The sequence below is a fragment of the Pseudopipra pipra genome, chromosome 1 (assembly GCF_036250125.1).
Source record: "Pseudopipra pipra isolate bDixPip1 chromosome 1, bDixPip1.hap1, whole genome shotgun sequence".
Lineage (NCBI taxonomy): Eukaryota > Metazoa > Chordata > Aves > Passeriformes > Pipridae > Pseudopipra > Pseudopipra pipra.
In genome coordinates, this window is record NC_087549.1 from 112529466 (window position 1) to 112555524 (window position 26059).

Sequence of the window (26059 nt, forward strand, 5' to 3'; positions counted from 1 at the left end):
CATAAAGCAAGTCAGTGCTGTTAGCTGGGGATGTATCTGTTATTGCCTAGTACCATAATGAAAAAAACACTGATTTCCATATAGTCTTGTTCCTAAAGGCTTAGGAACTAATGTCAGCTGAATATATTTGTACTGGATGTTCAATCACTGCATCAAATATGCTCTGTAAACTAGTCACCTTTAAAATGTTAGTGGCATCTTCTTGAATAATTCACTACCACCAGATTGCATGTCCTTTGGGTCTTCTTGGAAGCTGAACAGGAAAGGATGGACAGGAACATGATATGATGACAGCAGTGTTGAAGTGATTTAATTCAATTCTATTAATATACATTTAGAACTTCCCCCCCCCATGTTTTTAAATGTCTTCAGGGAATTTCCCTAAATTCCTGCATTCTTTTCATGGCATTTCTTTCAGTGTTTCATTTTCTTTCCCTTTTCATTTCCTCTTTCCTTTGTCCCCTTCATCTCCTTTTCCATTTCCTTTTCCTGTTCCTTTTCCTTATTTTTCTATTCTACTCTAGTCTATTCTACATTCTTGGCTTCACTATTCTATTGCTTTTTATTTCAAGGAAATTCTATACATGTGATACAGTTTTGCATGCTTTGCATGCTCCTAATCATTGTTATGGGTCAAATTTTGCACCCTATAAATTTGGATAGATAAATCTGGTGCAACTCCACTGATATTAATGGAATTTAAACTGGCATCAGACTTTAACCTGACATTTTAATGATTGATTTGCATGGTCTCAGCTGCGAGACAATTTGTCTTAAGCCCCCATTAAATCAGAAAACGAGTGTTTCTGACTGAATATGCCAATCATTCTAGCTTATCTAGTGAGAGATGCCACATGCTTTCTCCTACTTTAGCCTTACTTTTTGACAGCTACTTATGCTACTTATTGTCTAATTGGGTCTGCCAATCCTTCCTGCACATCCCAATCTGTCCAGCCCAGACACAAAAGTCTGAAACATTTCTAAAATCTGCATACTGTTGTTGATTACAAGAGATTGGGTGGGGCGGGATGCAGCCTAGATGTGACAACATGCTTACTTGTATGTCATTATTTCTCAGAAAAATTAAAAATTGCAAAAATTGAAGGAAGAAATTATATCTGAATACTTGGGCTTTCTGACTATAAGGGGAGGAAGGGTTTTTTCCTATAGACAGGAAAAAACTGTGTTTTCTTCTGAGACTTTCACACTCACAAGGCAATAAGGGCTAAATCCTGCCATTTGTTGCTTGCTGTGCTGTGAAAGGTGAGGAGGTAAGAGCTATTCTCCAGGTAGTACAAAATGGTGGGAGATACAGCTTGCCCACGTGCCTCAATGCACAGTGTAGGGTTTCTGGAGGAAGAGGATCCCCTCACACATAGCAATGACTGGTAGGGTAAGACTTGCTTTGCCTCCATGCAGAGAGACAAGAAATCCCCTGTGCTGGGTCCTGCTGTGAAATTGTACTCACCAACACCAGGATTCTCTCCATGGAGGATACATCTGGCAACCTCTGCTTAACCTTATGGTTGTGGCTTGCCAAATAGCATGCCAGCATTTGGAGTAGTTTTTCAGTAGGGCTGGCAGAGCTCTGACATCCTCTGGGACCTGATCCAAAGCTCCTGGGATTTAATGGGGAAAAAAAAAGTCCATTGATCTTGGTGGCTTCGGATCTGTCCTTTTGCTCATTGCCTTTGATGATTTATACAACACTAACATGCATATTTCAATTCTGAAGCACACAGAGCACATGGTTTTAATCTAACCATTTCCCTGGTGACAGGGGAGGAACTGTGCTGGCAGCTAAGATACTGAAAAACACTCATTATTCTGTACATTATGATTACTTCTTACTTTCCCATGGAAGACAGAAATTATGATAAAAAAATCACAAATATTTTCTTTTACAATCTTTGCCTGCCCTTAAAGGCACAATAAAATATTAAAAAGTGCAAATTTTTGTGTGTGTGTAAAAATGATGAGAATGTTTTGTATTAAAATTGGAAGTAAGAGAATATCAAGGACTAAAAGCTACTGTTAAACAAATGACCCCCTTCCCTAGAAAAAACTTAGAGTGTGGAATCTTCCGAATGTACCAGGAAATTCTCTTCTCAGGTTGGAAGGTGAGAACATTTCATCCTTGTGAAGTCTTTGTTTGTAAAATCAAGATTACCAGGCCATTGGCAGCAGTGGTCTATTAGTTATGTAGCTCCAGACCAAGTCCTACAATAGCAGTGACTAAAAAACAAACTTAAAATAAGTCACAGCTCTAGATTGCTCATGTCCCCAAGAGCAGTTTTCAGGGGCAGCCAGGGCTTGCTATGCTGTCTGGCTGTCAGACCTGGTACCCTGTGCATTTCTCTAAGGGATGTCCCCATAGCACCCAAGTTCATGAAGCCAAGCACCTCCTGCCCACTGGACAGACCCACAGACTGTCATTTTCATAAAGCAGGAGGGATGATTTGCTATATTTTTAGATTTTTCATTCCAATCCAACATCTTTTTCTTCTTTGTTTCCTCATTGGCTAGTGCAATTTTTTCAGCACTAGATGTCAGTGTGGACTTGCAATACCAAATTGCTCTGTATTGTCAAAGACAGGAAGAATTGCCACCCAGAATGAATCCAAGTTTCTCCAGCCTCAGGATGTGCTTCCTACAAAACAAGTCTTTTGTTTACTATTTGAACTCCACGTGGAAAGTGTACAACTCTGTCCTTGACTGGGATCAATATGGCTGTAAAAGGGCCCTATCTGTTTTGTGACCATATCATGACTGAGTTAAAGAGGAGCTACCATAAGTCCAGAGCAAAAGCTTTGTTTAGAAAATAACAAAGAATATAAGCGGTTCTGAGTTATCTTGATAAGTCGTGACCCTGCTAAGGTAGCATTGCATAGGTGCTCCATGGGGATGATTAGCCCTGTAACTAACAGTTCGCATCTCAACAAGAACCTACTGACAAGACTGAGTCTTTGCATTCCTACTGCCTAGAAAGACATTGCATAATCTAGAAATGTTTTGCTACACCAGCCTGTTGCAAGGACTGTTCTAACTGGAACTTGATTTACTATTTGCTTGGCATTTTCTGAATACTGAACTGAAACCAGCCTGAGGCAGAGCAACCAGCCAGGAAGTGTACATTGGTTTTCTGAAGTGGTGAAATGACTGGTTTCTACCATTCTTTGGAAAACATTTTCTTTCTTTAAGAATTTTAATTCCTTTAGTCTAAATTGTGAGTGGTCCCTGTGCTGTTATGGGAGGACTGAGGAAGATGCATGAAGCATCCCCACTCCCCTCATTTTGCAAGCAGCAATTAGAACAAGACACTGCCTCTCTTGCTCCTGGAGAAGTACAAACTGGGGAAGGGCAAATTAGGGAGAGGAGGAAGTGGGTTCACAATTCTGATTTCTCATCTCTTATGGGTTCTGGCTTCTGTCAAGTGGATCTGAGCCAACACGACAGATGGAGCCTTTTACACCACCCTCGTGCTTGGTTTACACCAGGCGTGATGCACAGAAGCCGAGGCAGAAAATGTTTCTGGCAGAGAACGCAAAGCGGAGCTCTCTGACATTCCTCCCAACTCGGTCTACTTGCAGCTGTGATCTAGGCCTTCAAAAAAATTCAGTTATGTGCTTTTGTATTCTTCACTATGCATTAGTTATTAAAGTATTACCCTGATGCATACATTAGTATGCCTTGCTTTTATTATACTTTAAGGTTGTTACTGTCCCTTTGAATTCTGTTGCACAAAGTCAGTGCAATGTGTGACTGCCCAAGCAAGTAACTACCTAGGGTGTTTTTGTTTCTCATTATTAGGCTTATCAGTAGTAGACTGCAAGTAGGAGGCTATAGAATATTAATTAAAAATTAGTAATAATATAAAACATTAGCAAATACTGTGCAAAAATAAGGACAAAGGTAATTTTTCTTCTGGATTCTGAGAAGTTAAGGTAATATTTGGCAGGTAATACAGAACCTGAGAGAATACAAATTGTACTCGACAAATCTAATGTCACATGGCTCTACCACCTGCTTTGACTCCTACATATTTCACTGTTATTTTTCTGTAACACTGTTTTCCATTTACTCACCTCTTCCTCTAGATATCTGGCATTCAAGCAACTAGTACCAATAACGAAAGATGTATCCTGTAAAAGAGCTTGCTTGAAATCAGTTTCTGAAAACTGATTTAACTATGTCACATCTTGAAGTGCCTTCCTTATTAACTATGACAAACTGCTCTAGATAAGGCTCTCTGTAAAGCCAGCTGCCTCTCTAGTTGCAGAGGGGTTTCAAGGTCACACCCCGCATTGCAAAGCAAATTAGTGTAGTTCAGGAGTATAGCTTGAAAGACTACCATTATTTCTCTCTGCCCAAGTAAAGGGAGCTTAGGTGACCGATAGTCCTCCCCCAACTCCTGAATCCACATTCAGCTGGCATTGCTGGGCACCAATACACGAGATCTGAAAATAAGAGAGTAAACATACTTCCCATATGCTGGTTTATCCTCCACCCCCTCTTCTTAGAAATCACAGAAACAGAAAAATGAGCTCGATGTGACCTTTATATGTCAGCTCATCGGCCCTGGACTCACATCCCACGCCTTACCCAGATAAACATGCATTGATGTCACTTCATTTATGAATTGGTGCAAATGCCTGTAATGTAGAAATGGGCATAGTCTAAGCAGCTACTTGTCTTCTGTTGTTCCTTGAGTATATAAGAAAAATGAGCTGCACAGTAGATTCTAAAGAAAGATAGCATTGGGGGAGCTATAGCTGCATGAAAGGTCAGTAAACTACACAGTAGGATAACTGATTCAAAGCTGATAACAAAAAATCCCCACCAACGAGCAAAACTAATAGAGTTTATGGGAGAACTGGTAACAGTACTGGCCTGATCATCTACTAAAATGGCAAGGTCATATGAATAGCATTTGGTATTGCATTTGGTTACCTACACAGGTACTCCGTGGTTACAGTAATACAACTGTGAATGTAGAAGAGCTTAGAAATTCTTATGGTGAATGCCCTTTCCTATGAAAAATCTTAGACTGAAGTATATTTCTTAAAATACTACTTTGTAGCATGTGGTAATGAAGTGCACAGCAGAAGTTGCCATCTCCTGAACTATGTTATTTCCAAGTATTTTTTTCTGTACCAAATGGTCAATCAATAAGGCCAGTCAAAATGTCAGCTTATTTTTAAGATCAAGTTATCTTTCCTGTGAACATCACTTTCCTCTACGGGTACCTCTAGTGTAAAAATTCAAGCATACTGTCTGCAGTGTGATAGAAATTTCAAAAAAGCATAAACTTCAAACAAAAGGTAGATGGCTTTAACAGAATTTTTATAAAGCAAGGATAAACTTCCTTATCCTTGTACGCATCACCACACATTTCCAGAATAATTTTACGACCTAAACCTTGAGCTTGAAAGCTGCTTATTTTTTTTATTCCATGAAGACTGATCACAACATGTTGCAGAACTGTTTTTCATACATCAGTGTAAGCATACGCATAAATCTCCATAGGATTAAAGTCAATACATACAAAAAGTTATTCAATGCAAATAAAAATCTAAGATACTGGATAACAGGGTCTCCTGCACTGAAATACCAGTCACTAGCTGGAGATTCACTGACACTAAAATATATCTAAAGAGATTCCTACAACAAGTTTATGTATACTTCGTGGGTCATACTGAGAGGGATAATATGGGACCTATTTCCCTTAGGATACAGATGTGAATGTATAAAACTCTCGCCTGCTGGATGGCTTACTCTAGCTACAGATGGAAGGCATGTCTCTTTTACACATCTTATTTCAGAGGGACAAAATGTTCTGTTTTGTTTTCTCTATGAGCAACAGAACACATCAGAAGTGTCTATTTTCAGTATCTGTGCAGAAGCGGTGTGCAGCACTTTTTATTTTAAACAGATGAAATACACAGTAATGTAAAAACTGCATTGATCTCTTCCAATCACATTGTGCACTTCTAGTTTGGTAACTGCTCAGAAAATCTAGTTGGCCAAACCCTTTTAGGAGCCCACACTAGCTATTATAAAATTAAGCTGCATGTTATGAGTCTGTGCTGCTACTTTTTAAATCTTTCTCCTTTAGAAAAGAGTGTCTGATCAGTTCTGAACAGAATGAAACTCTGGCTGGCTTTATTAGTTCAGGGTCAGATGCTTCTGTCAGAAATGAAACCTTGCTTAAATCCTTGTTTCAGTGTCCCTTTAAAAGCCACCAAAGAAGGGGGCAGGGAGGGAGAGGGGGGCTGATCTGTCTGCATAGCTCACTGTTGAGTAAAATGCAGACCCCTCCCTGTTCCATTTATCAGCACACATTTTCCAAAATGTGCAATATTATGAATTGACGGCTAATTTTGTATGCCTAGGGCACACCTGCCACTTGGTATGTTCAAGGAAACTGGTCAAGAAACAAGTTCATTATTTTCAGTTGCTGATAGATGAGGTGGTGTAACCAGAACTGAAGTGGAGGTATGCAGCTTGTAACAAAGAACAGCAAGTATATTTGCCTGTCTAAACCAGTTTTTTCCCACTATCCTGGACAAGGAACAAGTAGTGCTTATTTAAGTATGAATAAGAGTCCCTAGATATGTTTCCACAGGAATAATAGCAGCATTCACCCATATAGGCCTATCAAAGTCAATTTTTATATAACTATCTGCTTTCCATTGAGTCCTTGAAATCTGTGGAAATATGGTCAGCACCAAGATATTCTGCTTTCTCTCTGTACTGTTTCCTCTCATCACTACTTACTTTTTTTAACTTAGGAATTTTTTATGCAAACTATTTCTGGAGTGTGTTAATGAACAAAGGGGTGGAGGTTACAGTGCCAGGTACTTGCCTCTAGGAGACTAAAAGACTAGTAGACATTTGTTAGAAGAAACGTTAGCCTGAAAACCTAACTGTACTGTTGCTGATATAAAGCAAATTTTGATATGCAGAAAAATCTCTATTCAACCATTTTTAAGAGAGACGGGGAGAATAGAGGGGAGAAAGCTGGCTCAGAGGCATGACACATTGCTTTTCTGAAGGTCTAGGTGTTCTTTGAGATACGTCTTGTTTAGACTCACACTTGATAGTGAGAGAGCTGCAAATATGTCCTAGATACAAAACAAAAACTGAAGCCTTCAAAAAAACAAACAAACAAACCAAAAGCATAGGAAACAGTCATGCTCTCTGAGAAGGGAACACAGGCTGGACTGTTGTTGTGACTTTTTTTCTGTGACATATCCTATGCTGTTAAAGGTAATTTTCTGACTGTTAGACAGTAACTGGCTAGATGTCTTAAGAGCTTTTTTTCCCCCCATAGATTTTATATTTTAATCCTAAATTGAATAAAAGGTTATTCACAGTCAAATATAATCTGTATTTAATACCCACTCAACTCTTAGATCCACTGTAAAAAAATACAGAAAGTACTGTGGTACTGTGTAGCAATGTACTACTTTCAAAATGCTGTTTATTCTAGCAGCTGACCAGCTCTACTAGCACTCAGTAGTGGAAATTTTAAAAACTCCATAAAACTCTGAGCATGCTCCCTCTAAACCTGCTCCAATAGGGCTCAACATGCCACAGGCATTCTGTGAGCAGCAGAAATTATGAGTCATGTTTGCAACATCCCCTGCCTGAGCAGATTCTTGGAATCTAGCAAGATAGGAATTCCTACGGTAGCTTTCCTTTTGGTGGGAACATTAGGATCTCTATCTTCTACATAACCATTTATTTTCTATACAATTAATGTCTCTGAGATTTCACTGAAGCTGGACAAGGATTTAAAAAGTAATCAGTGGTAGAGCAGACAGTGTATTCACACTGATTTTTTTTTCTGTAGAAAACAACTAGAAAGTGCTCATGATTGATCTACTTTGGAGTATCTACCACTGCTAGGAGAGACTGCAGCTTATAATTCACAAGTGGGGATGACATAGCTTGGGACGGCAGATTATCGACCCCAGCTGTCTGCCCAGCACCCAGCACACAAAGGACCAAGCTGTTCATGAGACAGCTGTGGAATCACTGCCTCTTACTGAAACGGGCAATAGTTTACAGCAGCATCCTCTAAATGGGGTTCAGATTATTCACAGTGTCTCAGCTGTCCAGAAAAGTGGTGTTGGAATGAAGAGTTGGGGCTAGTAATTTCTTGTGCCACCCCCAACTATGGTACCTCTTTTTGCAAATTCAGCTCTGAGCTGCACTGATGCCAGAACACGACCACACGCAGTTGTAACAGAGATGGTGAAAGGAGGGGGAAAGGGAGGCCTTTGTGCCTATTTGCATCTGAGGAGGAACATCAAATATGCCATAAGTGTACATGTAATGTTCCATGTAAATGGAACATGTACATGTAAATGTTAGGTTTGTACCTTATATATACATAATACATGTAATAATAACATGTAATACAGAAAATGTTACATAATACTTTGTGTATTAATTAAGGTTTTGATCAGTTTTATTGTGTTAATTGTAAATCAGCTTGGGTTCTATGCCATTGTGACACAGGCAGGAATGTAATTGGGGTCCCTACAGAGACAGTATGATGGAGAGACCTGAGTCGGTGTGTAGCAGTGCTTCATGGTGACATACCTTGTATTAGAACAGACAGTAATCCATAAAAACAGTTTTCCTTGAATGAGTGATTGTAGGAATCATATTTATATAAATTCAATGTACATGACATTCAACATCACATACCTTTAAAGAACAAAATAATTTTATGTCTCTGATAATTTTGTCAGGAGCAAACCAAGCCTGTTATCCACATGGATATTATACACTGGGCCAAAATTTTCAGGTTAGTCAATTCTTTGTAAAAATATGAGTTTTTCTCTGAGTGAGAGACTGAGGTCTACGGGATTTTCCTGTATCGACTGTGAACCAGAGACACGAGATTTTCATCTTTCTTGTCCAGTTTCCCCATACGTCCCATATGTCTCCTGGTATGTCCTCATTCCAGGAGAGCCGAGACTGGCAGGAAACCGCCCAGGCTGGAAGCCCCGGACCCGGGAGAGCTCCCGACGGGGCCAAGCGGCCCTTATATTGCCCGCCCCGCCAGCCTGGGACTCGGGGAGCGGCCCAGCCGAGCAACCAGGAGCCGCCCCGGCCGCCGAGGTCGGGCATCCGGGCGTCTGCTGGAGCCGCAAGAGCAGAGAACCGGGCGGCAGGAGGGCACCCGCCGCCCCGGCCTTGCCCGCCCCGCCGAGCCGCCTCCCGCTGCACCGCTCCGCCCCTCCTTTACCTGCCGGGGCTCGAGGGGAGAGCGGACCCAGGGGCCGCCTCCCGCCCTCGAGCACCGCGCTCTTGCTCATTTACTCCTTTCCCGGCAGGGCAGGTGGACAGCGAGCCCCCCTCGTGTATGTGTGTGCGTGCGTGTCTGTGTGTCTGTCTCCAGCAGGTTCCCACCGAGGGGACCTCCTTACCCACCTTAGGGAGCACGGCCGGAGCCCAGGCGGGGCCTCACCTGGTGCTGCCCCGCACCTTGCGGGAGGAGCGGGGAGGGAGGCGGGGCGAGGCGGGGGGCCCGGCTCGTTGCGCCGCCGCCGGGGGCCGGTCTCCCGCCGGGCGCGGGGAGGGAAGGGGAGGCGGCGGCCCCCGCCCGCCGTAACCGCTCCGCACCCCGCCCGCTGGTGCCGCCCCCAGCATGGCGACACGGTAGAGGAGCGGCTGCGCCGGGCGACCGCCCCCTCCCGCCTCCCTCGCACGGGCACGGCGCGCCGCGGGCGAGCGAGCGGCCTCGGCGGCGCTGCTGCCGCCGGTGCCCCGCACAGGGCTCAGCGGCGGCGGAGGAGGATGGCGGCGGCGGTCGCGGCGGCGGCGGGCACAGCAGCAGCAGCAGCGGCGGCGGGGCCAAGAGGCCGCGCGGCGGGAGCCAGCACCGTCCCGAGCAGCTCATGGTGGCGCCCCGGACCCGCCAGCAGCGGCCGCGCCGGGGCCGCCAGCTGAGCCGGATCCCGGCGGGCGGCTCTCCCCTCTCCACACCGACCCACCGAGCGACCCGTCCCCCTCCCCCGGCGAACCCTTTCCCCTCTCCCCGACGCGACCCGCGCCTCGGATCGCCCCGCCGGGGCCGGACTGCCACCACCCCCTGCCGCCGCGGGGAAGGCGGCGGCGAAGGGCACCGGGCAGCGCCAGGCGGCGGCGGGACCATGGGCGCGAAGCAGAGCAGCCCCACCGCCGCCAATGGCCGCACCCGGGCGTACTCGGGCGGGGATCTGCCTTCCTCCAGCAGCAGCAGCAGCGGCGGCGGCGGCGGCGCTAACGGGACCGGCGGGCGCTCGGCGGGCGCCGGCGGGCGGTACGCGCACCTGGCGGCGGCGCCTCACGCCGCTCCGGGCGGCGCGGCGGCGGCCGGAGGAGCGGCGGCGGCGGGGGGTGCCGCGGGGTCGGCACCCCGGAGCAGGTCCCTGGGGGGGGCCACGGCCTCTGGCGCCCGGGCGGCGCAGTCCGCCCTAAACATCCTCCACAGCGTCGGCCCCTACGGCTCGCAGGACTCGGTCAGCAGCACCCCGGAGGAGGGCGGCCGGGAGCGGCCCGCGGGGGGCGGCGGCGGCGGCGGCGGCTCCTCCGGCAGCTCCTCCGGCGGGCCTCGGCTGGTGATCGGCTCGCTGCCCGCGCACCTCTCGCCGCACCTGTTCGGAGGTAAGGGGCGGCGGCCGGGCGGGGGGGTTTCGCTGCCTCTGCGCCGCTGCGGGGCTGGGGGCGCGGGCGGTGGGATGTGAATGTGGGGGGTCTTTCCCCGGCTCTCGGCCCCGAGGTGGGACTCGGGGACATCACTCGGGGGAGAGCGGCGGCTCCTCCACGCTGGTGTCCGCCGGAGGGGGCATGGGTTTGGAGACGGGACTCTCGGGCCGGCGTCTCCTATTGTCTGTAGGGAGGGCTGTGAAGGGGGGGAAGTTAAAAATGAGACGAGCCTGGCGGCGGGGGAGGAAGCGGAGCGTCTCCAGCCGGCGACTTTAGGCTCTAATAGCTGTAATCAGTGCCTGTGTAAATACTCTTGCCTACTACTTACATAATTAGAATTTAATTGGATCATGTGTCTCTGCCGTTTATTCTAAAATCGGACCAAACTCCTCTTTAGGTACTGATTAACGTGTGGCTGATGCTTGTTCCTCTTTCCGAGTTCTCGTGTTCCCTGTTCAGAAAGTCAATGAAGAAAAACAGAAATTAAAATAAGTTTCCTTGTTCCTTCCCCCCGCAAGAGATGAGTAGAGCCGGATAGCTGCCCGTGCCACTGGAGTACAGGCTTGCAGCACCGGTACCCTGTAGCCTTGAGGATGGGCACACGTGCTCTCGAGGCATGAGAAACATTCGGCTAAACTGAAATAACCAAGAAGCTGAGACTCTTTAAGAAGCATATTAAACGTGGAGCAAGTAGTAGGTTTTTGTCTCTCCTGCCATACCGAGATGAATTGGGCTGTATAGGACGAGCATTTTGCTGCCCATGTTCTTTAACTTAAAGTTAAAAATCTTCTTGGTTAGTTGCCAGCTGCTTTCAAAGTTGCTGACTGCTTTCAGTACTGCTTATTCTAAAGGTCGTTGCTTATATAGGTCAAACGTTAATGTGCAAGTTGATTTTTTTAATGGATGCATTGAATTGATAATTCACATGTATACACATCTATTTTAACCTTTCTAAGTACTAACTAACTTCCCCAAATGCTTTTTTTTTTGGGGGGGGGGGGGGGAAGAAGAAGCTAATGTAAAACTCCTATGTTTCTGTGTTCTTGTTGATCCGTTTGTAAATACTATTTGTTGCAGGTTGGTTTTCTTGTCTTCTGTAATTCAACAGAATTTAGCCAAAGCAGAGTTGTCTGGGGTCTGACCCTCGCAGGATATGTGAGGTTTTAGCCGTATAACCTGCCGCCTCTTGTTGGTGTGTTGATTTCGAGACACATAGATGTTATTTCCTATTTCTAAAACTGCTTCATCCCAGTGGTCAAACCTTAACAGAAACCTGTCAAACCCCATTATAGTAATATTTTCTCTTTAGAAATTAAACGTAACCATTACCATAGTACTAAGCTACTCAGTAGGAGTGCTTTGTTGGAAGGATGCTCATTACACCATCAAGGTAGCTTGAGGAGGAATAAGGTGCATACGTTTCTCTTGGTGATGAAAGGATGCCCCTGTCGTGGAGCATTGTGCAGCTCGGGCTAAGCAAAAGGGAATTATTAGAATGTGTAGCCAATTGTTGCTCAAAGGTGAAACCTTTTTTGTCTCCTGGCTTAAACATTATATTACAACCTGACTTGCTGCCAGGAGTGAGTTGTTTAAATGTAAATGTGATGAGGATCAATAACCTTGAAAGTTTTATTCAGATGCAGGAAGGTCTCTTCAAAGTAACTCTGAATTTGATCTTTTCTATGGCACATAGTATTTTTTTAATTGCTCTACTACAGTGTATTTTGTCCTTTGCAAATCTCTGACATTGTTATATTAAAGACTATAGAGGCTGAAATGATGCAAAGCTTGTTGCTTTTACCAGTGCAGGAAGAATGCCAGGAGCGGTGTACACTCTCTTAATCTACTCACTAATAAATAAGGAGTGCTATATGTGAAGAGCGTGAGTAGCAATTTTCAAGATACACTGCCCTTACGTGGTCACAAGATGGTCGTGAATCTACTTCTTCGTTAAAAATTTCAGTATATCTTATTGGGATGAACAACTCTTTAATCATATAACACTGCAACACCTATGAAAGGACTCACTTGAAACATTATTCATTTTTTCAATTTAAATATTTTGTGATATCAGTGATACATCACCCCATATCACACTCAGTGTTGCCATCCTTATTTAGTTGCATGCTTTGTGCTTTCTTGATTCCTTGTAAGAACTGGATGCTTGGAGCAAGTAGCCCCGCTGTAGATCATACATTAGTAGCATCAGCGTGGTGAAAAATAACTTGAAGCATTGTTTTTGTCCTAATGGTAACTAGCTCAAGCTTGTCTAGGTGTGGTGTCTGGCATTTATCTTGTGTATCATAAGCATGCTTGAAGTCCCCTCCCTTGTTTTGTAACTTGCAAATTAGCTGAATTGTTTCTTTTTATTTCTCTTTATCCTGAAGACTGCCAAAATTAATTTTGAGGATTTGTATAGCAATTCTATGAGAATTAAAATAAAAAAGAACAAGAATAACTTCTGTAAGTTGAACTGAATCTCCAGCTATGTGTGTTTCTAGGCATACTGCTTGGCTTCATCAGTCAGTGACACGTGGGTGTTGCATTTGTTAAATTACTGTCATTAATTTGCCATTAGTAAATTACCCTCTATTGTCACTTTTACTGAGTTGTTTTGCATGCTGAAGTAATGTATAAATACTAACCCTCTGATGTAACATACTTAAATTCATACTATGCTTGTTAATATGCCATTTGAATGAAAATATAAAAATTATGTCAATGTATTGGAAAGTACGTTCAGTTATTGTCTATGTTCCTTTAATAGGAACTGTAGTAATAAAAGCCTTTCCTGACTGTGAAGGTCTCATGTTCCTGTCTGACCTCAGGCTGGTGTAGTTTTATGAACAACATACAGTGGAATAAATACTGCTCTGTGATTTTATGCCTCATCTCTAGGAGAGTTCAATTCACTCAGGAATTAGGGGCCTTGGTCTCACAAAACAAATATATGCGTGTTTAGCTTTGTGCTGTGAGCATGCCTGAAGTAGGCTTAGAGCATTAAGTAGAGTGAGACCCAAATTCCTTAAGATCTTATGGCACTCCCAGATGCAGGGGCCAAACCTGTGCGTGACGTTCAAGAGCTTTCTTGCAGCACAGTAATAAGTTCCAGCTTCCTTTAAGGTGATAACACTTATCAGGAATTTTGACCAGTAGTTTCCCTTCTCTGTTCCTCAGTGAATGGGACTTCCCCAAAGTAAATATTCTTACCTTCTGTTATGAACAGTGTGTAGAAGGGTTGACCCTGAGATCCACAGTTAGTTTTTCCACTGTGTTTTTAGGCATTACAGAGTGGTGTGTACACTGTCAGCACTGCAGCAAAGCTTCTGCTGTAGTTACAGTATGCCTTGTTTTTGTCGGTGATGCTTGCAGCAATTGGTTCAGCTAAAAATGGATGGTCTTTTGAAATTTTTTTTGTTTTGGGTAACTGCTGATGTGTTACTTCCATCACTTAAAATGTTGACAGCTCCTCAGAACCTGCTTTGCGTTTGTGTTCCTGTTTCTGGGTGGTCATAACTGGGAGAATTCTTGGTGAAAACGCCTAGGTGTTCAAATTTAAAGCTGCTCTTGGGAATGTTGTTATAATACCACAAAGGCTTTAAACTTTTTTTGTCTGAAGAGTATCTTAGGGAATAATATATAAAAATTCAACCGAAGATAGCAGAAACTCACACAGAGTTTTTTAATTTCCACATCAGTTCTTTATTCAAGTTGATTGAGCAGAGACTGTACGAATATTATCAAAATCTCAGATCGTGTTGTATACAGTCATATACAATTTTTTATCATGTATTTATAGACAGGTTTTTAAATATATAGTGTTGTCAGATACAACTGTTAACAGCTTTCAGGCATATGCCAAGATTTGTAGTAATAATTTGGAGATTAAGTTGCATGTGCATAAGAGTTGCATCTCTTATTAGGAGAAGGAAGTTTGTTATGTACTTCTTAAGCCAAATAATGATCAGACATTTCTTTATGAAGTACTTTGCAGGATTTATCACTAGCTACTAAATGTATGTTGCACAGTATGGGTAGAAATTTATAGATATGTTATAGTAGCATCTATTTGTAATAATAGCTGGTAGAACTAATGAATCGATTCTTCATTCTATAAAAAAAAGTTTATGAAAGCCTCAGGTTATAACCTGAATTCCTAACTGGATTGTAGGAAGCAGGTATCAGTAGAAGAATGATGTGAATTCTCAGAAAAGAAATTTTTTAGACATCTCTCAAACTGACTAGAAAGTCACGTCTTGTTTGGTTTCCCATCAGATCTGTTTAGTTATATGATGCATTTGGATACGTTCTTGAGGTTCTCATCTTTCCCACACCTTTTTTTGGAGAGTATTACTATCTTTTGCTCACTTTCTTACCCTTCTCTTCCAGTATGACACAAGTACTGTTGCTTTGAGAAATCATGAAACTTTTAAACAATTCAAACTTCAATGCTGCTCCCATGTTACCAGCCAAAGGAGTTGGAATAGCTCTGAGGTTTTCGCCCCCTGAACTGGGAGAAGTGCTGTGAAGCGAGCCTTGCAGTGAGACTGTTGGGATATCCTGTCCATGTGAATCACCTTAGAAGCAGTGAAACTTGCTATTGTAGTTTCAGCCTGTATGTCTTGGTACCACTAGATGTATCTTCCTGGCAGTTGGAATTTTTTTTATGTTTGAGGAAGGCCAGTGAATCTTTGATGTATTTCTCTAAATTGCTTCCTAGCCATTCAGAATGAGGAAAGAGTGTAAAGATTTAGTCTAATGAAAGCTATAACAAATTCTGCCCTTTTTTAAAGGTATGATAACATTTCTATTTGCTGTTGTGAACACAAAAAAAATCCCATGTGCATTTTGAGATAGTTTTGCTGTCGTACTTCATAGGTCTTACAAGGTGTAAAACAGTAAAAGTGAAGGAGCTGTCTCTGCTTTGGTGTTTTGACTTGTTTCTATTCACTTGGCTGTGCCAGTGAAACACAATCATATCCATGTTTGTCCACTTTGGAAGAATTAGAGGCTGGCTGAAGTGTGCTGATTGCAGAAGGTTAAAATGGAGATCAGTCTGAAAGTTGAGAGAAATACAAACATGTCTGTATGCATACACATAACTTTCCAACCACATAGCTGGAGAGGGAAGAGATAGATGTGTGCCTCATTTTCTATTAGTTATACCAATGAGTTGACTCCAAAGGAGAGACAGGAGTCAGTTTTGCAGTCTCTGAAGATATGGGAGATTTTGGAAATGTATTAACATCCCCTTAACCAAAATACAGACTGAAAAATCCAATGTGCTAGGAAGGCAGTCCAAGGATAAGTCTATTGATAAGGGGCTTCAGAAGAGCTATTCTGACTAAAGGGTTTGAGGAATCCAATTCCTTTTCAGGGTCTCACTGTTCCTGTGTTTAGTGGGCTCTTCTGTTCTGCATGCATTCAGTGTGTAGCATACAGTTCCTGGTTGGCAGCAAAGGTGTAAACCCTCCTTAAAAGGGGACAAGAAAAAGTAGCAGATGTTCCAAAACCACCAGCTGCCTCCTTCAGCTCAACCTAGAGAGTGCTTTTAGTCTCAAATGTTAAGTGTTTGGACAAAGTGAGCTGAAAGAACTGTTTGGAGCTTCTAGTAGTGCTCCTGAAGCCCCTGGGAGCCATCTTTCATTTCTTTCAGTTGGAGACAGCTCTCTGTGATAAGGAGCCTGGGGCAGTGAAGTAAAGACTGAGGTGTATGATAGAGGCTCTTTGAAGGGCTTCTTTTTTTTCTCTTCCTTCATGGTAAACAGAAGGGGTTAGAAGAAGCCAAATAATAAAAAATAGCAACACCGCATTTGTGGGAGAAATGTAAATAGTTAACCATCTGAAGAAAAGGAAACTACCTAATTGTAATGGCGTATATAAATATTTCTTTTGGCTATCAAGGCAGTGATGATACCTGATTGAGCCTTTGCAGTGCCAGTTCAAACAAAGGCCTTCCTCTTTAATGTCTTCTGAATACCTATCTTGCCCAGATATTCTGACATGTTTTGTCACATAATTGCAGACTAGTCTCCAACAACCTCCCAAGTAATTTCTTTGTCTTATAAAGAAAGCCGTTTGTCACTGCTAGAAATTCAAAACTATTTTTAGAACACATTGCCTACACATCTGTTTGGGTAAGTTCTCCTCTCCTGTTCTTGCCAGCTGTTCATGGAAAACTTGATCATGCAAATGTTCTTGATTTGCTGTCTTACTCTTGCAGGAAACTTTTAAGTTTTGAATAACGTTATGGAGATTTTTGGGTAGGTTTTCCCTGCTATTTGCATGCAACCTATCTTATATTTTTTTTAAATATATTCTGCAGTGTGTCTGCTGCCCATTAATAGCTTAATTGGTTTCAGAAGAGACGTATGGTAATTTCTACAGATTGTGTTCATTTACTTTGGTAGCAGAGCGTGCTTTTCTTGTAGATGTTTAACCCATGAAAAGAAAGTGAGAAACCTTTGAATGCTCTTAGTTTTTATTGTGAAATATCTTTAAAGACATGCATCTTACCAATCAAAAGAAAACAATTTGTATAAAATCACAATTACCTGAGTAAAACCAGAACAGCACTTCTTAAGCATCTAGGAAAGTGTTTTTGCTGTCTGTTATCTGGGGTTATATAATCCCTAAACAAGTGCCTGTGTTCCCAAAGCCATCTTTCCTTTGTAAATGATCATTATGACTTTCATAAGGATGTCTCGGTGTGTATCCAGATCTCTTTGATGTCTGTTGTTTGGTAGGCTTCAAATTCCTGATGCTTGCAAAAATGGGAGGGTAAGCCATAGAAAGAATGAGGCTGGTTCTCACTTTCACTCGGGACATGCTTCTATTTTCTGCGTGGAAATTGAATAGTATTGACCTAGAGAGATCAGGAAGCACATAGGAAAATCTCATAGGGCTTAGGGTGTCTGACTGCCTGCCAAACAGAATACCAAGTGTTGTGTGGGATTTGACTCTTACTCTTAGTTGTCTTTAGGAACTGACCTACCTGGGTGTTTTCTTTTTGCTTGTCTGCTCTGTCTAAAAATCAGACCACCACAGCCTGTGAAGTGTCCCTAAAGGGTGGGTGTGCTGCATACCATTGGGGATATTTTTAGTAGATTCTGTTTACTGACTGACTTAGTGTGCTATAAATACAGAGTTCTCATCTGGCGTGCACTATGCGTGTCTTCTAGTAACTTATAATAAATTCACCTAAGAATAATGGCAAGAAAAAACAAGCTGTTACAATTTCTTTGGCTTTCCATATGAAGTGTCATTTGTATAAAGCAATTATTTGGTAACATTTTAACTGTAAATGGCTTTTAAAACTAGTGGTATTCCAAAACACTTCCTCGTTGGGCTCCCATAATTAATCCTTTTGTCAGATTGATTTATACTGCATTTTCATTATGGTTTTAAAAGTTGAAGGTGAAGTTTTTAGATAGGGAAGTTAGTTTAGCATCTGGAATGCTATCAATACTAGTAAATGACAGCCTTTGTTATGTCAATACTAGCACATTGCTTGAACATGCATAAAGGCTGTTCTCTGGGGAAAAAAATGAAGCCTAGTTATGATTCTCTTGGATTTTTTTTTCCTAAAGTATTGGTGTATATACAATTTTTTGAGTTGAAATGTAGTTAAGGCATTTACCACGTTTTTCAAATTGTCAGGACTCAGTGCAAAAAGGGGAAGACCCCATGTCTTATTAAAATACAGATGCATCTGTCTTTTAGTATTGAATATGACACAGAATTGAAGGATGGGTTTTTGCTGAATTGTGCTGAGTGTCACCTAAATGCAGTTTTTCTGTACTGCTAAAATAAAAACTGCCAGAGCATACAGTAATAGATGTGAAGTTTTCCGTGTGCAGCAAAAGAAAACTCTGCTTAGAGGTGCTTTCTGCAGATTGCTTGAACACACAAGCAGTCTTTTGAGAATCTTAAATTTCTGTTATAATGAAATCCGGACCAATCTGGTGATAGTTTTTCAGAAAACTTACAATATAGATTGTCTCTCTGTCAAGAATCAAAGATAGTTCCATAAAATCATGTTACTTTTTAATCCTGACTTCCCGCAGCTATTAGAAGCTTTACTTATTGTGGAATGAAGAACATCACTCCTCATATTCTTCAGTGTGGATTGGGTGTGAATATGGATTGAAGTTCCAGTTTGGGGAAAAAAATCTTGCTTATCTTGAGAAAATCCTGTGATGCTACCAAATAGATCAGAGCATCATCAGTCAAGCAAATTTCAGAGAGATAATGATGAATGATCTCCAGAATATAAAGAACAGTGACAATAGTAAAATGCAGTTCTCTGTGGTCATTTAACTGCTTCCACTGTGAGCAGTCCTCTTCTCATTGTTTTTGCTGTATCAGCAAGGGTGACCAGACTACTCTAAAGCAAGGAGGACTGAATTAGCCTAAGATGCCAGACCTCAGAATTTGCTGTCCATTTTCTTGTGTGTAGTGTTGTCCTTTGGGAAGAAGGAGTTTAAAGTCACACACCTGCATTCTGAATTCTGGAAGGTGTACTATGCTTGTGCAGAGTGGGCTCAGGACTCAGGGCTTCTACAGTTTTTTAAACCGGATAATCATGATTCATCTTCAGAGCTGTTTGTGATGAAGTTTCCTGAAAGGTAGTATGACTGAGTTCAGCTGTAAAATGCCTAAATACAGGATCAGCTATGCAGCTGTCTTCATTTTAATTTTGAATGTTGTGATTTTTCAACCTTAATGGTAAATTAGGGCTGGCTTGAATGTTTTGGTTTGGGGATTTTTTCACTCCCTTATCCATGTGGGTATAGTTGTTAGAGGTAGTCAGATCAGTGTGGATAGATACTTGTTTTTGTTTTATTATGGGAGTAGTGCTTTGTGAATGACAATTAGTTTGACTGGCCAAGCACAAGGCAGAGCAAAGAAGACCTGGCTTTTTGTTAAAGCTCTAGTAATCTGTTAGTGAATTACAGTTCCAAAATAATAAAACATAATTGTAATACTCGTTCTTTATTTTTAAAGTACTGTGTAAAGAAAGAAAATACCTTTTCCACCCATGCAATACTGCCATAAGGCTGTTGCTGGCTAAAGAGAAATGATCTACTAGAACAGCACATGAACGAAGCCAGCATGAAAATCACATATGTAAAAGGGCTGCATGCTATCAAAGAAACACCCTTTGAATATCTAATTTGGCGGTCCTAAGATTTGCATACTAGATGAGTGACGTTTAGATACTAGATGACAAGTGTACAGGCATTGCCTCGCTTCTTAAGGACTGAAATACATTACTCTTAAGTTAATTTTAATTGTATGTTTGCTCCAGCTCAGCCTTGGATTAGTTTATATCCGAATGTCTCATATCTGTGAATTTGTGTGTTTTGTAAGTGATAACATTTTCAAAGACACATGATACCGAGCTTCTTTGTAACCATGGGCGTGAAAAACTAAGATTTTGAAAATGCTATTGAAAATGAAGTACAGTACTGAAATAGCTTCTGCTTTGGAGAAAATACAGATTCCATTGCTAGCATAATAAACTGTGTACCAGAATAAACTAGTTTACACACACTTGATAAGATCAAGATCCAGTGACAGCATAAAACTGGGGAGTGGAGGAAATGTTCTGTGGAAACATGGGACTAGTTCTGCTGCAAACAAAGAAATAAGAAGTCTAATGCAAATAATGTGTTTTATGTTGTGCAAATGGGGGAAATGGATGACTGGTTCGGCCCAGGTTGTAAAGCACACAGTTGTGTTCGGCTGATCAGATCAAAAGGAGGTGATGAACACATTTAGAGCTGGAGGGCAAAAGTTCCTTCTAGTGGGCTGGGCTGGTGTATATGACTTCGCTCTACAGGTGTCCAGGCAACCAACCTTTTATATGTATTTAAAGATTTTGCTTTAAAACTTTATTTTGAAGAAATGTATAAAAGAGTTTTAAGCTTGGATGATGTAATTTCTTGATGTTAAACTGTTTAATACATTGGGGAAATCTATTAATTTATGAAAAGAGAGCTAGAATTAAGTCTGCTGAAGACTGCTTGGACTGACAGCAGTGTTGAGATCGTTCCTATCCACACATACTTATGCTGTCATAGAATCTGAGGTCATGGAGTGGTTCTCAAAAGCATTCTAATTTTTAAATTCTGGCTAGTGTTGTTTCTCTTTTAGGGATTGGCTAGCTGTAGTTTTGATCAGTGGCTAAATCATTCTTTAAAAAACGTGTTCAATATTTGACCTTTTAAATTACTTACTGTCAGAGCAAAAGGTTTCTAGGACCATAGCTGTAGTCCTTGCTTTTAGAATAGTCAGTAGAAATTAATATCTGTAATTTCTTTCAACTCTTGGAAAAAATTCTACTCTGAATAGTCTTTATCAATGCTAAGAATGACTTGCCTTATATTTGTTGTAACAGACGTGTCAATCTTTTTCTGCAAAATACTTGCTTATGTATGGCTGTTGCCTGATTATTAATAATAGGTTAATGATATTGACCTCCATCTTAGGTGAATTGGTATTTTATTGATGAAAAACACATACTTGGAAGCAGAGCTAGAAGTAACCAAAAGCATCCAAAAATGGATCCCTGTTGAAGTGTATTGGAGAATTGATTCTCGTATTTTGCTATCCAAAAGTTGTTCCTTCCATCTCTGCCATACCACAAATTGTTCTTTAACTAATGAAAATGGCAAGTGTAGTATGGAGGGTATAGACTGGTACTGAAGGAGGATGCAGGGTGGTACTGAGTGCTGTTGGTTTTCTGAGTCTGAAAAGCTATACAACCATGTTGTTAGTTTGGTGATACACCTGGATTGCTAACTATGCTGAGAAACAGGGTGCTGGGCTAATGTAGGATCATGGATCCTACACTGATGATCTTAAAGATCATCTAGTTCCACCCCCCCTGCCATGGACAGGGACACCTTTCACTAGATCAAGTTTCTCAGAGCTCCATCCAACCTAGCCTTGAACACTTACAGGGATGGGGCATCTGCAATTTCTCTGGGCAACCTGTTCCAGTACCTCACCAATGCTGAAAACATACACTAGAGAATGTGGGCTACGTGGCTATTATAGTATTGGAAATTACTGTACCTACTAGCTCTCCTATAATGAACTGAGAATGGGAGACCTGAAGGTATTCTGGTCCAGATGACATGACAACAATTTGGTGATTATTCTGGTTTTCCCCTTGTTTTGTTCAGCAAATACTGTAGCTTGCAGGTTAGGAACGCAAGAGTGATGCATAATTTGTCCACATGAGGAAGCCTCTTCAATGCTTGGAAGTAGTCAAACGTTTCTACTTGTATTTAGCTGTAATGTTTGTAACATGTTCTGTATTTTCCAAAGTGCTGCAAAATATTAGTTATAAGATGCACCTCTAGGGGTTCTATTTCTCTTCATTTTCCCATCATGGATTTGTGCTATCTCTGGGCTGTTTAAGAGTGTCCCATGGCAGCCTATTCTTAACTGTAAAACTTTGTAAGCTGTAGCATGCAAGCGTTCTTTGAAATATGTTTAAAACCAAATGCTTGTATTCAACAATGGCCTGACGCTATCAACAAAGATGCAGAATTAAAATGAGTGAAAAACATAAGCACCCCAGCAAATGTTACCCTCACAGGAAATCCTTTGGAAAGGATCCCAAATTTGTAAGCAAGAAAGAGGAGGAGAAAACGTCTCTGTGGAATGGTAGTGTTGTTACTCTTACTTAGAGGGAATCAGGATACATGGATATGAGTGCTGATGCAGTTGTTTTCCAGGCTCTTAAACTACGGTACTGTGACACTAAAGCTCTGTTTGTGTCACTTATTGAGTCCCTCTCCTCTTTTCTTCCTTTTTCCTGCCCTTATGCTGTTTTCTGCGTGGATGAGTCATCTTATTTGCAACACCTTTATTAGTAACTGAAGTACTGTTGAAAACAAAAATAAATGTGCAGAAATACTGATTTAGCTGGATCTTAAAAATACATTTAAAGTCAAAACAGTGCTTGAGTTTCAGACTTGTTTCCTTTTTTACTTGAAAGACACAATTTTGGGTGGTATATCCAATTTGGATTTTAACTGCATTATCCTAGTTTTATCTAGAAGTTGTTATATACCTGTAGTGCTAATGGAGGAGTGACACTGAAGAGAAACACACTGAAATAGATAATTCTAAAGTTCTATATCAAAGAGAAAAGAGGCCATTTTGATTAAATTCTTTATTTTAGGGATCTATTTTTAGGTATTTTCTTGTCTCCAGTATTTCTAACTTGCATTTCCCCAAGACTGAAAATTGTGATGTAAATTTTCATTAGCAGTATTTTGAAGCACAGATGCATTAAAACTGATTACACTTGCTTCCCCAAAGATCTAACCATGTAAATATGCTGTACATATAGCACAAGGCATTAAAGCCTGGAACTTAAATGTCAACGTATTAAATTTTAATCCTATTGGTTTCCTGTTTATGCTTTAAGGATTTGTAAATTTGCAAAATTACACGCTTGCAATTTGATTTCAGACGTGAAATTTCATATAGAAATAGGAAAGGAAGAAAAGCCTCAAGACAGTACCTTATTTTTCTTACATTTTTCCTCCCGTAGTTTCTCTCTGACATATTTAGCCTTGTGCTCCTTCAGGAGGTGATGATAAATGTACTAGGTATGATGTTTTTAAGCTACTGGTACAGCTAAAACACCTTGAAGACAGCTTTACTCAAGTCAGTGAATCTTACACGTGCAGAATTTTTGATATACTCACAAATCTGCCTTGAAGAGCAGAATCCCACTTGTCTGGAATTGTCATCTATAACTGACTAGGATTCCTCCCTCTTCTGAAGGGAAGGAGCTCTTTCTGTAATCTCAGTATTCAGATCCTTAAATTGTTAGATTTGTAGCTCTCTGCAGAAGGCTACAAACTGCAAACAAATTTTAATGGTGCTTTCCTATCTTTGAAAGTCAGTAAATGCTATGGCAATAACTGAGGAGTAGGAATATCACCACAAGTACTTGTCCATAGAGAGGTAAATACAGAGGAAAGATACAAGTGTTATTGTTGTATGCAATACTTAAACATTGCATGTTCCTTTCTTACAGAGTGTGTCGGAAAGCCATTTGACTTTTTAAATTATTTTCATGGTTATTTTTAAGTTAGTAGGCATAGAATGACTTTCCCCCCAAAATTTTACCCAAAAAGGGTTACAAAAACAGATTTAACTCTAATGAGTGATGCGTGGGCAAAAGCTTCCTTGTTGATGTTCTTAGCACTTGAAGAGAACTTGGGCTTAACAGTTCCTTCCTGGCACTGGAATGCAGGATCAGCTATGTTTAGCCCATTCCGAGTGATGATGTTTGTCTATTCTTTGTTATTTTCTTAATGGAAAACCATTTATTTCCTCAGGTATTTTATTTTGACAACTAATTTTGCCATTGGAAAAATTCCTAATGAACAAATTACTCTTAGTGTTTCACAACTGATTCCCAGTTTTGAATGCAGAAATTTGCATTTGATGCATTTTTATTAACAAGTAGCTCTTTCTTCATTACAAGCATAAAGGGTTCTTTTTTCCTTTTTAATTGTATGTGACTCTTTCTAGCTATTATATACAATTTCATTGAGGTATATAACTTGGAAATGTAAGTGAAAGGGCATTTATTGCACTGTTAAGAGTTCAGTATCTCTCATTTTTTTTGTCCACCTACTTTGAATTAGGTTTGTAGAAAGCCCCAGTTTGCTATGTGTCTGACAGAAAAGGACCAGGATGGTAATGAAGAAAACATCATTGAACTATAAAGTAACTGTCTTTAAAAACTTAAGTTGCTTGTTTCTATCAGTGGCTGCATGCCTAGCCAGATTCAGGAGGATAGGTTGGTAAGAGAATTCATTAAAAACAGACTTGTGTAGAGAGTGATCTAGTGTTATTGTTTCTGTTAGCTAGTAAACTTGAAGCTGCTGCTTCTTGTATAAACAAGAAAGCCAGAAGCAATTATTCTTTAAAACTCAAAGCAGCTGTTTGGGCTGCGAAAAACCTTTCCGTAACACAGACAAAAGTACCATTGTGACTGTTTATACAAATTGGCACTGGTGCTGTATTAACAGAGGGGAATTTCAGGGGGTTTTTGCATTTGCATATACCTCATCATCCTGGTACACAAACTGAAATTTTTATCTTTGTGCTCTTGAGCCATGAATCTTGCCCAAAGGCCTAGAGTAAAAACCATTGAAAGGGCTTGATTCTGGCCTGGCTGGAGAAGACAGACCTCATATATGTTTGTGTCACTGTTGTGGTATTTGGCTAACTGCACTTAATAGCAGGATTAACAAAAGACTAGTAATCAAGGATAAATTGTTCGGGGTTGAATACACCCTCCGTCGAGAGGAGCCAAGGAGAGGAGAAGCCGGCGCCCCAGGGGAGTCCCTCCCCCGGCAGAACCTGTTCAGCACCCGCGCCCTGGACAGCTCAGGCGGAGCCTCGTCCCGCTGCCACTCCCGTCCAGGTGCTCCCGCCGCCCCGGCTATCGATAGCCCGCAGGTAAACCGCGGCAATTACAGAATTGTACCTACCATGCTGGCCCAAAGCTTTCTGGTTAGCCTACTGAACTGTATTTAAAAGACCAAGAGTTTGTGATAGGCTCTCATTTGCCCCAGTACCTTGTGGTACAGAAAACAGCTTTCATAGCCTTGAGAGTAGACCAGATACACTTCCCTGGCTCTTTGTAATTCTTTCTAAGTCTGACTCATAGGCCTGCAGTTCCTCTGTGTTGCCTTTTTTTTTTTTTTTTTTTTTAGAAAATCTTATTTAGGTTTCAGAAGTTCAATCTTCATGTTTGCTCATTTTTATCTTAGAAAATAGATCTCTTGTCACAGCTTTCCAAAATGGTGATAAGCTAGCTTCCTTATTCTTAGTTTCATATCTGTTGTTTATTTTTCATGTGGTTTAAGGACTTTCTGGAGCTAGTTCTCATTTTCTGCTAAAGTTTTGTTAGGCTTGTAGTTTCAGCTTGACTTCCCTGCTTGGTTCTTTACAGTAAGTGGAAGTAGAAAAAGAAAAAGCAAGCTATGCAGATCCTTTCTGTTCTCACACTGTCTGTTCACTTTTCTTTTACACTATGTGACACTGCCTTTTTTAAATGAGGTGATTAAAGTATTTGATCTTATATGTTTAAAATCTGGAGAAACTTCTGATAAGTTTTGAGTTAGTATTAGAAAGGTGCCTTGAGTAATAGGAGGCTCACTGAAAGATAACAAAGATTAACCTTTTGAAATAACATTAGTTTTTCTTGATAAAAAGATAAAATCTACAAGGTGATATTCTTTTGAAAAGGGATAGTTTTGCATCCAGTAATGTTGAGCTAACAAGAGAAGATCCATCTTTTGTGTGGAGG

The 26059-nt window shown here is 41.3% G+C and overlaps 1 protein-coding gene across 4 annotated transcripts in view; it reads left to right on the forward strand.

Annotated features, from left to right (window-relative positions):
• The first annotated feature begins 9351 nt into the window (after positions 1–9351).
• The window catches only part of ZNRF2 (zinc and ring finger 2), a 55111-nt gene continuing 38403 nt past the window's right edge, over positions 9352–26059 (forward strand). The window contains exon 1 of one of the 4 annotated variants that reach the window (XM_064672143.1): positions 9352–10662. In XM_064672143.1, coding sequence (XP_064528213.1) covers positions 9915–10662 — 748 coding nt within the window. In that variant the 5' untranslated portion in view covers positions 9352–9914. The remainder of the gene's footprint in view (positions 10663–26059) is intronic. The other 3 variants (XR_010434545.1, XR_010434544.1, XM_064672124.1) reach the window with 3 other exon arrangements.